Below are 16,740 nucleotides of genomic sequence, written 5' to 3' on the forward strand. Positions count from 1 at the left end.
TGTAATAACAAGATTGGCTCAATCAGTGCCGGCACAGTGACACGTCCCGGTGTTCTCGCTCACCGACACTAAACCCGAAGCTTTAATTCAAAGATGGGGGATCAGGACGTCTCCTTGGTTGCATGTATTTTGAGGTCACGGCGGATTGAGAGTGTTGAACACTAGATACAGAGAGGACTGTCAGACGGTTTTCCCTCGCAGTAGCTATTATCCGAGCCAGAATACTCCGTCTACAGTAACTGCAGCGCCGCAGACTGCAGTGCGCCGGCTTTGGTGTTCGTATGCTGCGGGTGTTACTGAACCACCCAGGCTTCACTTCTCCTGCAGGAGTGTCTTGAAAGGCTTGTCAGATCTTAGGCGAAACACATCTCCTCTGCCTCCTACATGGTCTGACACCAAATGTACAGCAGAAACATAGTACGAGCGCAAACCAACCCGGGTTCAAGGACAGTTCGTCCTCTCATTAATATATTCACCGCCTCCTGCTGGACTACTTTCTCTACTTCCAGCTCTTGATTCACTGCTGCTTCCCTTCCTCTCTCTTCCTCGCTTTGCCTCGAACTGAGAGCCGTTTGATGGCTTGACTGCTCTCTTTTTTGACGAGGCGTACAGTGACAATGGTGGCGTGGCAGTGTTTTGCATACAATAGAGACATCAGTATGTGTCTGGAGGTAATTAGGCCTGATTTCTCTCCCTGCGAGAAGTCAAACACTCCGAAAGGTCATAAAAACAACAAACGCCTACAGTCTCTGGCAGTGTGCACAGTATTTTTTTCCACACAAATAGTCCTTGCAGCTTCTAAACAACCTTCACTCTTTCCCCAGAGCTCAAAGGCACAAAATACATCTGTTTCAAATGGCCAATTATCCTTTATGCAATGTATGGCTTGTAAACTGCAAGGTAAATCATTATTTGTGACAAGGTGAGGGCATGTAGAGGGTCGTTTGTGTTTGCACGTACGAGAGCTGGGTGAGGTCCGCGGCGTGGAGGTTCAGCCTCTCCGTCAGTCGCTCCATCAGGTCTGAGCCCTGGTCAGCGGTGAGGGAGCTGGTTAGGGGGGGAGAAACACACACAGACAGCTGGGCGTCACGTTTGGAGGTCCACACCCATTCAACATATACAGACAGCCATTCAGCCGTTAAAATGCTTCTTTTTTTTTTTTTTGGAGGGAGATACTGCCACAATTCATACCCACAAATGGGTCATTGCACACAAGCACGGCCACGGTTGTCTGAATGGATGTAGCGCACACATGTACACACTAGCAGACAGACACACAGGCACGCACAAAACACAAACAAACACACAAGGAGTCGTGCCAAGGGAAAAGGGATCAGCTGCCTCTTCAGGCTTGGTAAATCACCTGCTTTTTTTTTTTCCAGCAATGAGACAAACAATAAGGTGCAAATGAAACCTGCATGTGGTGTAATGGCTGTATCATATGGACGCGCCTTCCTCTCCCTTCTCCTCTCTCATCTTTCTTCCGACCCCCCCCCCCACCCGACCCCCCATTCACTTTCGCTTTCTGGGGCGCGCACGTACGCGCAAAGTAAAACATGATAACACAAAGTACACAAACACACGGGGCACGCACGCGCCCTCGCGGTGGGATGAGAATAATAAGGTGCAAATGGAATGGAGGTGAAGTGTAATGGTGGTCTGATAAAGCCATGCCTCATCTCGGCTCAGTCCGTGGCTGCTCTCTCACTCAGAGAGTAAATCGCCAAGGAAATAGACCAAACAAAGACAATCTGCAGGCCGACGCGCTGGATGGAGGAAATGAGAAGGGCACACACACACACACACACACCAACACACACGGAAAGCTACTTTATAGCTGACAGCTTAACCTGGAATCAGTGGGAGGGCCAAGTGACTGCAAGGTGACATGCACCGAAAAGTCATGGATGATAATGAGACATTGTTTTGTTAGCAGAGCAATGTGAATTGACCTGGGAACAAATTCCACACAGCGCTGCCGATGGAGTGCGTTATCAGCTATTTCTTTTCTTTTTTTTCCCGGATTTTAAAATATATTAAAAAACAACTTTACATATTCAAGGTTAAAATTAAGCTGAGATAGTCTTTTGTTTAGCCTGCATTTGACATCACAATACAGATGTTTTTTTTTCTCTCCTCCCCAACTGAATAGTGCACGAGTGGCTGATTCACTCCACCTTTGAGAGAGTGGGTGGTTCTTTTTTCTTCTCCACTTTTTTGAGGGGTTTTGAAAGTTAAAGATTCACCGAAGCAATTCCAGACACGTTTGCATCCCTCTGCGGTAATTCGAGCAACTGGAGAGCTCCAGGAGTGACTTGGTTGTTGATGCTAGTACTTTTCCCCTTGGGTTTCTACGTCTCTTTCTCTTCTATCCAAACCATTCCACTTGCCTCCCCCTCCACCTCCTCCCTATTCCCCCCTACCCCCCCCACTACCACCACCACAATGTCAGGAGCTGTCAGATAAGCAAGTTTGCGAAGCCTCTCTGCAGGGTGCGAAGGAGCTGGGGATAACAACCATGCAATCATGAGGTCTGCAGCAAATGCAGACCTCTCTACAGGCCAACTATAGGTGACCGCTCAGCGGGCTGAGGATAGACGGGGAAGAGGAGGTGAAGATATTTTATTCAGAAGGTGACCTTTTTATTTCCCCTGGCATATACTCACCGCTATTGTGTGTTTGCATCTTAATCTGCGTGTCTATATATGTGGCATTAACGCGAACGAGATTGTGCCCGTCGCACCTTTATGAGCCGACGTGTGTTGAACAGGTGAAGGACAACACACTGACTTGATAACACCATGAAGGGATTTGAGAAAGGACCAGGGGCGAAGACACAGTGGATAGGAACTTATCTTTGCTGAGCCTGAGCTGACTGAGAGGTGAGAGCGAAGGAGAGGGAGAGGACTTGGCGAGCCTTCTCGACAAAGTATCACCATTAAAGCTGTAATACGACATAGTAATACCCGCACGCCGAGGGATTTATCATGCCTGCTTTTGTAATCAGGTGCACCACAACCAGTAGTATTCTTTCTTTTCAGAAAGACGTGAATATGTGGGTGGTTTCAGACAGAAACTGTGTCTCTTAGAGGCAGTTTTACGTAACTGAAAAAAAGCAGACATATAATCGGTGTGTCTGTAATGAGTCTGCTTGAAACAGGTTCAACAGTACGGCTGAATATATATATATATATATATATATATATATATATATATATATATATATATATATATATATATATATATAGTGTGTGTGTGTGTGTGTGAATACATATGAAATAAGGTTTTTTTTTGTTGTTCAGTGTATAGAATGAAAAAAAAAAAAAAAAATATATATATATATATATATATATATATATATATATATATATATATATATATATATATATATATATAAACTTAGTGGTTGTGCTGATTCATGACTTTATTGCTAGCTATAAAGGTATATTGAAATTAAGACACAACGTGCTTAACTCGGGATTTGACCTTGAAGATTGGGTGCTGGATCCTAATGTGCATAATATTAAAAGAAAAGACGAGGACAGAACACCAATTTAACTTTTTATTATTGCCACGCTAACGTTTCAGGGTGCCCGAAATGTCCGTGTGGCAATATTAAAAAGTCAAATTGATGTTCTGTCCTCGTCTTTCCTTTTAAATAAAAGTATATAAAAATGTAAAAATTAAAAAGAACAAGAGAGACGCTTTCACTCGGTTTGTCAATGGTGCTATTTGCATGTGAGTTTTCGAGAACAGTGATTAACAAGGTAAAAAAGGTTATGGACATACTGTAGATCAATCTATTGACAAAGTCTGCATCATTTTTAACTGTAACAAGTTCATATTATTGTTCCATATTACACGATGTATAGTCTCACGGTATGAACCTTACACACAGCTCAGCAGGAAAACATAGACGAACAACACAAACACAACTAGAATTGCCAAAATATCCTAATAAAAGAAAAAAATATACATTGATAAAGAATATCATGATTTAGAAATGACGAATACAACCTGAATCATTGTGATATCCATGATGTAACATTGTATATGAGAAGCATACTTACTCTGAGCCGGTGATAATGTAGCCAAAGTGTCTGTCCTTTCCTCTGCTGGAGAACTCCTTCACCCCCACGTGGACCAGCTGAGTTTTGACTTTCATGTCCTTCTTCTGCGGCTCCTCCGCCTGCTTTTTCCCCGCTGGGTCCTGATTCCCCTGCATCCACCTCTGGATCTCTGAGTCCACCTGAGAGTCAGGCCCATCTGCACCACCGGTCAAACGCAGGACGGAGCCTTCCTTCGCAGGCAAGGTCTTCGCCTCCCAGCGGTGGGGGACGGGAACTTGGCCCTGCGTCGTCCGGCTTTGGACGTTCTCCAGTCCGACCATTTTCCGAATGGGAGCTGGGGGCCCAACGTTGACCTTCGGAGCGTCACCGAAAGTCTCCATGTTGAGGTAGTCCAGCAGCTTGGAGAAGAAGGCTGCGTGCTGTGTGAAACCAAAGAAGATTTCTCTTTAGAATAACGACGGCATTTCTACTTGTTTTTACTGATACGTTACTTTTAAGTTTCCTTTCAGAAGAGTGTTGTAAAGTTCTGAGGACAAATGAAGTCATACTTTGAATAGAGACTTTTATTCTATTCATCAATCATGAAATATAGATTTGTGTTGCATTCACTGACATTTCTATGCCTGAGTGATGGTCCAAGGTCTCATGACATCCTTTTTACTTTCAGAGACTGTGCTTATTTACTGTCCTAAAAATTAAACATGCAGAACTGTTTTCAATAATATCGCTTTTGAAGTTCCATTAAATTAAAATATTTGAGGATAGACAACACTCGAGAAATTTGATAAGATCCCACAGTTGCTTTCAAGTTCTAATAATTTGACAGCAAATGCTGGTCTGGACAACTTTCCAATCATCTCTATTTGAAGTCGCATTCAAAAGTGAATAAGGTGTAAGTCTGGACATGTCTCGCTCCCTGAGAAACCAATTTGTTGGTTGAGCAGAGTAATTTTAAATTCACCTTGTCAACGGGCTCTTTGTCTGCACCGTCTATTTGTTGGCCTGAAAACAAACACAATGTATGAGAGCAGATTGTGTTAAAAAAAAAAAAATCTCTTTTGTATTCAGCAAAGAAAAACGACTCAAAAATACATTTGGCAGCACTTTTTATAAGGATTGCATTATTAACGTCTTTAGAAACTTAGAACGCTGTATACTCGTATTATCTATGGCAGAAAATAAACACATTAGTACTCCAAGTGTTGCCAGCTTTCATTCTCTTTCCCAGCAGAAGAAACACTCACCTTGCTGTTTCATGCTCAGTGTGTCTTCCTGGTTTCGATCCTGCCCTTTGTCTGATTTCAGGACCTTGTCTTGATTCGTTTGCGCGACTGCCAGTGGCTCCCTGTTACGCTCCATGCCCCCCTTGGAGTCGGCGGCTCCTGGTCCTGGCTGGGCCCCAACCACAGGCCTCTGCTCATCCACCTCCTGCAGAGCTCCTGTGATGACCCCAGCCAGCTGGTCCAGGTCTTTGCCCATCAAAGCCCCCATGTCGATGCTGTGCCTTCCCAGCTGGTTCACCATATTCTGGATGAATCGCTCTGGACAGAAAGGAAAGGGAAGAAGTGATAAGTGTACATTTAAAACACGAAGCAAACAAACCCCCAAATAAGAATAGTGTGGTGCAAATATAAAAGCCAGAGTGTGAAAAAAAAAAAAGCCTCTCTTACCATCCACGCCACTGAGAGGCTCTTTGGCGGCCAGTGGCTTGGAGCCAGCCTTAAGCAGAAGTCTATCTAGATCAGGCCTTTGGGTTTTGGAGCTAAAACCCATGTGAGACTGCGGTTCTGCGTGGTTATTCGTAGCTGGCTGGATGTAGCTGAGGTAGTGGAGCTTTCCCTTGGGCCATGCAGACTTGACAGCCGTGGCGCCCTGTTGAGTGCTCGGTACATCGGCGAGAAGCTGCTCCAGGTGGCTGGTGAGCAGTTTGTTACCTCCCGGGCCCCGGTTGGAGTAGGTCGTACTGAGCTTGGGGTGTCGTCCCTCTCCGCTCTGGGTGAAGACTTTGGTGACTGGAGATTGTCCAGCTCCTTTCTGATGGCTGTAGATCGTTGTCTCCTTCCAGCCCTGCTTGGGTTTCAACCGGCTGGGCTCTAAGTGACCTTCAGACTTCATGTCTTCATTCTACAACACAAAATGCCACTTAGCACATTTAGAGCATTGTTAATATGTCAAACATAGATTTGCCATGCTCGTGGTGTGGCTCTGGGGATGACTGATGGTCAGACAATTGGTCTACCACTTTAGTCCAGACTAAAATATCTCCACAACTATTTGATGGATTGCCATTAAATGTTGTTCGAACATTCAGAGGATGAATGTTAATGACTTCAGTGACCTCCAGGAGTTCTGCATCCCAACTATGTGTTGACAATTAACAGAGATGTTGGCGAAGTGTCAGGCCGCAGTGTGACATTCTCCCTGGGCTTGTTGACTGGCTATGGGCTTTACATTTGTGATTAAGACAGAAATGTCTCCACAACAACAAGGAATTCATGAATTCTACGATTTCTTTTCTCATATGTCAGAATGTCAATAAACCTCCTTCGTTCAAGTTGTATTCATGACACCAAACTACTGCAAATATCCGCAGAAACAATGACATCCTCATCATCCTCAGCTGTACTTTGAGTTTGTTGCTAATTAGCATGCTGACAGGCTAAGTTAAGATGGTGAACATGGTAAACATCATAACTGCGAAACATCAGCACGCTAGCATTGTCATGAACGTGTTAGCATGCTAAGGTTAGCATTTGTCAAAGTACAGCCACATGAAGGTTGCTGGCATGTCCGTGGACTCTATGGTGCGTCTTGTTCATGTCTGTAAAGCTAAAGTGACAACAATCATGTGATGAATCTTTAACAGCTTCAGCTCTGCTGTAGTTATTCCCCCCGATGTGAACATTGGATGGGTTGCGCTGGGTCAGCATTGTTATGACAGACTTTAGAATTAAAAAAAAAAGAAGCAACCTGGGCTCTACTAGACAGGACAGGATATGAATAAGGATTCTAGATCAAAGACAACTGCCCTTGGAAATTGCATTATGGAAATCATAGATGAGATAGTGTCACTCAAAGAGTAATTTCATGCATTTCCACAACAAACTTTAAAAGCATATCCCTTCTGTCAGAGAAGTAGCAGCCATCCCTTATCTAAAAAGAAGTAACTGTGAGGTATCTGATTTCGAATTTAGCCATATGAGTTTATATTTGACACATGATGAATTATATATTTACATCACAATGCACTGGTACACAGGCATCCAGAGGCCATTTAACAATTTGGCATTATGGTTTGTACTGGCACCATAATGTGTGATTTTGTTCTTCTCTTTGTGAAAAAGAAAAATCATTCTTTTTGTCTGATTCATAAGGACCCACGCTTCAATTCAGCACACAATATATCCGAACCACTGAGCAGCATTATCATCCATGTCACTGCCGCACTAATACTAGCTATCTCCCTCGGTGCCATTTTCTGTCCTTCAAATGTATATAGAGAAAATGTCAGTCTTTCCAAGCCCGGCGTACTGAGAGGCCATAATGGCATTATCACAGCGAGACGGGGGTGCTCCGCCATTCATGCTAACCATGTTTGCATTTTTCCATCACACTACCCAACAAAGGACCTCGCCTCATCAATAAGGAAGGTCCTGAACTCTTCAACTTTGCATTATGACTGCACTGACACAGCAGCAGGAAGCGGCTCAGCTATGAAAGGTGCAGAGCACATTTCACACAAAGCCGGAGTTCCTCCCTAAATATGAGGATTGAATAATGTAAAGAGGTGATGGAAGATCTTTGTTTAAAAAGGTCTCTGCTCAGTGGGAGAGGGAGGAGGCGACAGAAAGCGAGAAACAAAAGCGGTGCGGGGACAAGAGGGCGACCTCAGCTTAAGACATAATGACTCTTTTTCTAAAGCAATAGGAAGAGGCCCTTCCATACTTCAGTTGAGGAAAGCCTGTTTGTTTACTGTCACTTCTTGCCTTAACCCAGGACCCAAATGCTATATTTCTAGTTACACCTCTTCTGTTGTTAATCTGCATTATTTTGTGCACTCGTCACGCCTGTCCAATCGAATCCAAAGTCAGCAACTGCTTCAAGCCGACAGTGTGTGAGACGCTTACCTGAACGTTGGCTCCCAGGCGTTGCATTCCTGGTTTTCCATCAGCCTCAGACTGTGGCAGGAAGCCCAGGCCTGTCAGGTAATGCTGAAGGTTTTTGCTCAGTTTCCTGTCTCTGGAGCTGCTGTAGGCGGTCAGGGGGCTGGGAGCCGAGGCCTGGTGGCGGAGAGGAATGGTCCTCAGTTTGGAGAGCTCTCGGGAGATGACCTGCTGGGTGATGTCGTCCTGCCATGTCAAACCTGGAGACAAAGATTGAACTTCAACCTCAAATCCCAGATCGAAACAAGCAGCATACGATGCAGAGTTTCAACCTAAAACTGAGGACGACTGTGATGAAATGTGGGAAAACCAGAGCAAAACTACCAACTCAAGTTCCTCGCTTGGTTGAGAAATTGTTCCCTGGGACGAAATTAATTTTGGAGGCAAAATGACCAGTTTCATACTTTCTGGGCGCCTATTTCTTTTCATATATTATTGCTTGGCATTCCTAAAGAGATTTTGGAAATATTATGGATACACTTATGGATTATCTCTTGAAAATACTTTGGGGAAATCTCATCTTTATAAGATCAGCGAGCATGAATCCAAATGGGAGAGCAGAAGACGACACTTAAAGTAAGCCGTGACTACGCATTCAAACTCATGCACACATGCACAGACACATGTATACACACAGACACGTGCACACACACACACACACCACAGCCAGTCAACAAGCCCAGGGAGAATGTCACACTGCGGCCTGACGCCTTGCCAACATCTCTGCTAATTGCCAACACATAGTTGGGATGCAGAACTCCTGGGCAGGGGCAAAGCACACTGGTGCCAGGACCAGATGGAGCTACCCAAGCAAAAAAAAGATACCCAAAACATGGCTCCCTTCCCAATGAGCCAAGAGGCACAGCATTCCATCGGCAAAGAGCATAGAAATACCACAGATATCATACTTGTGTTTAAGGAGCCAAGATGTCCACTGATGACACTTCATTTCAATGCAGAAGCATTTTTTAATGAGAAAGAAGTCATTATGTTGCGTGGACCGCTCACATTCCTAGCTGCCACATGCCTAACTTTTTTTTTTACCACACTCGTCTCAAGAAACAATGCTGCTCTTAATGATGTATACTTGTTTAATAGCAATACATATTCCGCCTGGTTTTGAAGAATACAAAAAAAAAGAAAAGTATCAAGAAAGCTGAATGTCTTCATTAGCCTGGTTTCTCACCCATGGACTCTGGGTATTCTCATAGATATTCATAAGCACCAGATGAGGATCTGAGCAATGCAGAGCAGCTACAGATGCCTCCAGTCATTCCTGGCAGCGGTGAACGGAGCACAAAGCAGCGTATGTTGTTGCTGTTCTGGAACGCAGCTGAGCTATCCATCCGTACAACAATGACAGTTAACTACCCATGGCTTAACCGATGTGGTGTATACTTGTTATATATCAGGGCGGTGATGATCATTTATGCGATCATCAGTGGGGATGGGGGAAATCAGCCCCGGCTTTAGCCCTAAAGGATCCATATGGTACCTGCGGTTAACTGCAGCTGGTTAAATGGGTTCACGGTGAATGTGCGACGGCGCCACAACAGGATGAAGATGGCCTCATTGACTGTGACACCTCTATCCCCCTCCTGTCTCCTGGGGGATGCACTCATTTCCATACATACCATGTTGTTGTGTGTCTGTGATGGGCACACTTGATGGGGGGAAAGGTATTCGGGTGCAAATTACTGAATCAAAGTGAGCGATTTTGCAGAAGAAAAAGTCCGGAAGAAAAGTAGAGGAGCCTTTACGGTTGGATCTCTCTCAGTCAACAGCTCAGCTGATTATCCTGGCACCGGGGAGCTAAATGTCATGCAAATTCATCTGTTAGTCCAGAGAAAGAGCAAGTGGCGCCGGGTTTTTGCCTGTTTAAGGATAGTATGCCGTCTCAGGCAAATGCCTCGGTTAATTAACGCCTCGCCTTCAGCGCAACAGCTTTTTCAAACAAGCAAGCTATTACTGTTGGTCTCCTGTCTGTTTTCTGAGAGAGAGAGAGAGAGAGAGAGAGAGAGAGAGAGAGAGAGAGAGAGAGAGACATCCTAAATATTCAAAGCCTATTAGATGGAATCCTGTTGACACGTCTTGTAGTTTCATTTGCTGTTTTTTGAAATGCAGATTTTGCCCTTTCCTTTACTTCTGTCCACCAACTGATATTAAAGGAATTAATGGAAAAGAGTATAAATGATTTGGCAGCGAGTTCCACCCTAATTAGTCAAACAGAAATGTGTCAATCCAAATGTGAAAATCAACTGGTGGGAAAATGTGAAGACTTTGTTTACAGTAGAAAAGTACAAAAGTAGAGTATTGATGTTATCTTCTTGAAATACTGACATCACACACTTGCTTAGTAGCTTTGTGGTCTTATTCCATCAACTTGTCTCTTCATTGAAGCTATATGATGAGGGACATACATTCATTTTGTATGGCTGCAACATTTTTTTTAAATGCAAATATTCTAAATATCTTATGCATTATATTAGAGACATTTTCCCAAAATCCAGGCTAAAAGTTCTGTGGATTCGCACAACGGGTAATTTTACATTTGCCATTGCTGCAACAACAGTATGTGAACATCTACGAGAACATAAACGATTATTTGCCTGTGAAGGAAATCCTTTCGCCCGGAGTAAAAATCTGAAGCAGGTTTCTTTGAAACGATCCCGCCACCTTCACAGACACGGACTCACACTGAACGGTTCAATAAAAGCACTCTTGTTTTCCTCATAACAACTCAAGTTTTCAACATGGCATGTTAGCGTGTAATGTGTCTGCCGTTTTCTTGTATCTCTCCAGTACCATCGAGCAAGGTTGTCAAGGAACAGACAGAGCAAAATATCTTACAATACGTTTTGTCGATTGTCTGTCAAGAAAGACATTTTGGTGCAGGAAGAAAGTAGCGCCGGAGTGACATAATGTCAGTTTATGGTCACTGATGGTCCCTGACTGATGCCTCCTGTCAATGGAGCTATAATGCAAATGTCACAGTGCATCATCTTACTTCACTTGTCAGTACTACGGGAATATCCGCAGAGGGTCAGGAGGTCAATCGACTGCAGGTTAGTGTAGTCTGATGTGGTGCATCATGAACACCAGTATTACAATCTGACGTGATTCTTTCTGATGTTGAGAGTATGGAGGTTCACGTGATGAACACTGACCGGGAGCTAAAAAAACACGACATGAAGTAGTTTATAAAACCGTAGAATTAACATTCCTCCTTCCTCCAGGCTAACGCTGAAACGCAACGCAGGTTGGTTTTGTTTTAAGATGAGAATCCTCTTAAATCTACTCATGCCGGCCAATGACATGATATCGTGCCAAAAGACTGAGGCTAAAGCTACTTGTTAGCATCCTCGCTAACTTATAAGGAGCAGCACTGTCTGTGTATTGCAGCTAGTTAGCCCTAAAAGTGGATTATAAATCAAAATGTATATTAATTCAAATGTTATTCGTTCTAACCTTTTGATGGTTTGGATGCTTAACCTTACTAGTAGGAAGAAAAAAAAACGAGAGGCAACACAGTGGTTATATTCTCATTGTTCGTACTCATTATTATAACACTTTTACAAGAAATACGGTTATAACAGATGAATTTGTAAAATTAACAATAGCTGTCACAAGTTTGGGTCGGATGTTGGAACGTAAATCAAACGCAAATACACTCGCTGGGGGAACTCATTTATGTCATTTGTGTTCAGCATTGTCTACAAATAAGTCCCGATATCTCACTAATATGTTACTTGTTGTATAATAATTGGTATGAGTTATTTTGACTACTGATTAGGACAACACCCTGCAGTGTAGGAGTGTCATCTAGGTGGATGTTGCATTCATGAACAGGCATCAGAACCTGTAAACCCAAAAGATGTCGTCCAGAACTAATGCCGTGCCCCCTTGCCTTTGTAAATAATGCTGAAGCTGGGTTACAACTTCTCTGTAGCTACGAGGCCAATCAAAGGAGAAGCAAATAAGTTTTTCCCGGGACGGCACAACCATCCATTACCCGCCAAACTCGGCCCCTGATTGGTTTACCGTGACATTCTTACCCCAACCAATCTCACTCCTCTTGCCTAAACCTAATCAATCCAACCAACAAAGGCAGCAACTACGAGCCAATGAGAGGCAGAGCGGGACGGGTCGTCCTCGAAAAAAGAAAAAAAAACAAAACACATTTGCAGTCGGGAGTGCGGGATGACTACAGATTGTTGCTCTTACTACAAAACCCTGTCCAATATGTGGCGAATCCAGAGCTAGACGGACCGGCCCTGTCGAGATACGCTTGCTGTGCTTTGATTGGACATTTGGTGTTCGGGGGCAGTGTTTTCAATTAAATGCTCCATCATTTTGTATATTACATCAAATTAGTGCATTACCGAATTAGCTCCTGTGTGTGTCGTCACACAAACCCGCTCCGCACACACACATTTAGCAGAGCCGTAATGAGTCCGCGGCAATATGACAGCAGCCCGGCTATGAAATGTGTCGACGCGCCGCACACGGTGAATACTAAAGCTGCGTGGCTTTAGGTGCTGTGTAATATAAAAGTAATTTGCAGTTGGGTGACAGGGACGTGCATTCAAAAGGTATTGTGATGAAAATGGAATACCAGACATTGGGGACACAGCCAGACAACCCAAGCCCTTTTGTACAAGGGTCAATTTCTATTGATCTGAATGACATTGGTGTTGTGCGGTGAGCAGAGATTGTGCGATTTCTACCTGCATCTCTGATGAAAGATAAAGAGGATTGTAAATCGATTCCATTGGTGTCCCTCAACATTTTTCTCCCCTTCATCTCTTCAATTTAAGTTACAGTACAATGGTCTCAGTAACCCTGTCTGGGCTTTAAAAAAAAAAAAAAAAAAAAGTGCTACCCACGTCTCAAAGATGACACTTCAATAGCCGTCGAGCTGATAAGAATAACGTACCGCCGAGTATTAACACTGCATTGTGAATTCATACAAAGATAATGCTCTGTGTGAGTGTGTGGGCGTGGATGTGACTCTATAAGACAGAAAAGGGGGGAAATGATTCAAAGTCATGATGTCATGTCTGCAGCGTCTGCAAATGGGCGTCTACAAACACAAGGTCAGAGTCATGAAGAAAAGCATCCAAATCATTTAAACACCTCTTAAAACGGAGCAGGGAGAAATTACACACCGGATCTCTTCTCATCCTCCTCACTCTCATTTGTTTATTTCCAAGCAGTAATTAGAATAAATGTGTGGTCTCGCCTTGCCTAATATTCATCACTTCTTTTTTTTATTTTCTCCAGCCAACTGCTTACTCTTAATGATTTTCAACAGTGGTTCACGGCTGTTAAAAGATATTAAGCTCAGAATGGCCTGCAAAGCCAATTATATTTAGAGGGCTGACGCTTGTGGTCACGGTCAGTGTTAAAGGTGTCTACTGCCCCCTGGTGGTTCATACCTGTGATTACAGGTGGTCTAAAATACCACCAAAAAAATAATAATTCTTGTTCACACTGCTCTGTAATTTTCTACATGTGCATTAACAATTTCCTCACAAGTTTTCCCAGAAAGAGTCTCATAATTAGTACATTAGTGCAGGAAAATAGAGACAGGTCTTTCAGTTAGGATTTAGTTACTTGAGTTGAATTACTTGAGAGGATTTTCCTTGGAGGAACTGCCACATTTAATCCTGAGTAACTGGTCATCAATCATATATTTATTATGGAACATTTCACTCTCTGTGTCTCTATATGGCTCACATATGATTAGTACCATTCAAACTTATTTATTTCCAGGAAACTTTGAAGGAAATTATCAAGAGATTACCGGCCCAAGCAACCATTTGACACATTCAGGTTATTTTTAGGCTTTTTATGGGCAGAAAATACCTTTCCAAGAGTTGTCTGTCCGAAACAAACAAGGCAAATTCGTATATTTTAGCAGTTATAGCAGTGGATCCATAACAGCAGATTGCCTGGAGGCTCCAGTCATTTTCTAGCTGTTGTGTGTCTACAGGAGACAAGATGTGAATACAAAATCAGCGACACCAACGTCAGCGAACCGAGGAGACGCACGACTCCGAGGTTGAGAAACTTGAACCCTTAAATTCCTGCTGCATTCATAATGAGCTATTTAGTTACTTCTGTTATGAAGACACCTTATTGCAAATGCACCATGTGCCCCCGAAGACGTAACCTGTTACAACAAACACATTAGCTTCTGCCACTGATTGAGTAGGAGAGACTGCCTAATGTGATTACACTGCACACCTCACAGTTACTCATCCACAAAATTAGCTCCAAATGTCCCACCAGCATACAAGCCAATTAGATTGCCTGCAGGAGTTAGTGGGGATGATGGCGAAACAATGGGCCCGATATGAGTCGAATGACCTGTTGGAGCTCAATTGTGTCGCACTGTGCCAGCCGAGGAGACGGCTCGGCTCGTTTGGCTTGCGTCACACAATTGCAGTGGACGAGCATTTGCTGTAAGCCCCTGTACATGACTGATAAAGGCTGCTGAACAGTAGGAGGGTGGATGTGGGAGGGGGGGCAGTATTTACCTCTGTGAGCCAGCTTCTGGAGGAGGATCCGGAGACGCTGCAGAGCAGAGGAAGAAATGTCGTACGTGTACAGGTCTGCGGCGGCCAACTCCTGGCACCTTCCGAACACTCCGTCTGCAAGAAAAAGGAAAATGGGGAAAACTGTGAAAAACTGTGTTTAATGAGCGGTCTGTTTGGATGGCTGACAGTGAGGAGGACACATGGGAAAGACGTGAGCCCATCTGCCCAGTCGAATGTTGTAATGGTGTGTGGCACCTGCATTGTGTGCACCTATAACGTCCTGTTTTCGGGGAGTGTGGGGGGGAGGGGAGTTAATAGCTGACATTTTTACCCTGACAGCGCCGCGATAAGCAGCCGTTCGTGACAGGAAGGACTTTATCAGGGACCCTGGTGATCTCCCTATCAGCAGGCCTCCTGCCTCGCTCAATACAGGTTGCGAGGCAACCCACGCAACAGAGTCCCTATCAGCCCCATAATTCAATGGCTGGTCTAGACCTCAGAAGGATGCCGAGGATCAGGGGGGTCAGAAAGCAGTGTGCAGGTGTAACGCCTGGAATATAAATTACCCCGGTTGCCGGCTTCGGAGAGATAAATCCGTGCATCTTATTGTCGGCTAAACTCACTAAATGAAAGTCCACCTCGCAGATGATCTCTGGAGAAGAATCCTTTAGATTCGATCTGAGCTATCTCAGCTGTGTGTGTGTGTGTGTGTGTGTGTGTGTGTGTGTGTGTGTCTGTATGGGAGTGTGTGCAATCATGCAACGAGTGCAAGCATGTATGAGGATGCCACTGTGATTAGATGGGATCTAATGATGTGAATCAACACTTTGTCATGCACCACTGCATCTTATTAATTAGGCCCAAGATGTCGGACAATGACAGCAAACATCAACGGTATGCGATTGATGCCCGGTGACACGTCGGGGAGCGCGGAATACACAAACACTGATGTCCTTTACAAGCTGCCTCCTCCTCAAATGCCACTCACTCGCGGTACATGATCAATCATATCTTTTAATCATGGATGTGATGAAGCATTTTGACACACAAACAGCGGGGCGTGGAGCTTCACCTTTGCATCAATAGCATAAAAAAAAAAGAGACAAATATTCTTTAATAGCTACTCTTTTGATTTCATCCATTTAAACTTCAGCGGGCGTCAGTTTTCCCCTTCGGCTTAAAATAATTAAGTTCAGTGTGAAAGTCGGCGGCTGATGATTGCAAAGATAATAACGTGATGTCAGGCTCTAAATTGAATTCTTATTCTATACGAGACGCGGGTGCTTTCCCGACTCCTCGGCCCACCCACCCGCCCGCCACGTCGCCTGTGACCCGTTAAATGACAGCTCTGTACAGGAAGGAGCCCGTGGGAGGTGTTGAATTAGCATAGACAACACAGCATAACACTCAGGAGTTATTTTTAGGCTCTCAAACAGCGCAGAGGAAAACATCCCACCTACATATGCACGGCTCGTCACAGACGTCTGAATCACAAGACGTCAACCGTCTCCTTCCTCTTTGCCAACAGACCCTCTTTCTCCAATGATGTCATGGCGTGTGTCGTGGGTTAATATAGGAAACACAAAGTGTTGTCATTTTATCCGATGAAGTTTTCTCAAACGTGTCTGCTTTGATACATTTTTCCCAGTCAAACAGTAATAACACATATTATGTAAGAAATGAGGGAAAGCTGGTGACATAACAAGTCATGGGAAACTGTAACATGTTTGATGCTGTCAGGTGCATTTCCAACACACGAACACAGGCGGCTTCGCTGCGTGAAGACTAGAAGTCAGAGAGGTGTTTTACGACAAATAAACCCTCCTTTAGCAAACTTTTTAGTTTGATTTATCGAAGTGACGCTGAACCATTCGGAGCCACATGCATGATGACTCACAGAGCTCTGCCTCTTTCTAGTGTGCATTCACAATACTGAGTTTGTCAAGCAACAATGGCTCATTGTCG

General features: G+C 44.0%; 1 protein-coding gene across 1 annotated transcript in view; it reads right to left on the minus strand.

The window, feature by feature from the left end:
- The window catches only part of ptprn2 (protein tyrosine phosphatase receptor type N2), a 113,306-nt gene that overhangs the window by 78,318 nt on the left and 18,248 nt on the right, over positions 1 to 16,740 (minus strand). Inside the window, exons 3-9 of the mRNA XM_068581535.1 lie at positions 14,776 to 14,889; positions 8,198 to 8,433; positions 5,741 to 6,194; positions 5,315 to 5,611; positions 5,032 to 5,072; positions 4,071 to 4,489; positions 961 to 1,047 (exon numbers count right to left, since the gene is read on the minus strand). Coding sequence (XP_068437636.1) covers positions 961 to 1,047; positions 4,071 to 4,489; positions 5,032 to 5,072; positions 5,315 to 5,611; positions 5,741 to 6,194; positions 8,198 to 8,433; positions 14,776 to 14,889 — 1,648 coding nt within the window. The remainder of the gene's footprint in view (positions 1 to 960; positions 1,048 to 4,070; positions 4,490 to 5,031; positions 5,073 to 5,314; positions 5,612 to 5,740; positions 6,195 to 8,197; positions 8,434 to 14,775; positions 14,890 to 16,740) is intronic.

The sequence above is a fragment of the Clinocottus analis genome, unplaced genomic scaffold, assembly GCF_023055335.1.
Source record: "Clinocottus analis isolate CAN_PGR_092001 unplaced genomic scaffold, fCliAna1.0.p SCAF_18, whole genome shotgun sequence".
Classification (NCBI taxonomy): domain Eukaryota; kingdom Metazoa; phylum Chordata; class Actinopteri; order Perciformes; family Cottidae; genus Clinocottus; species Clinocottus analis.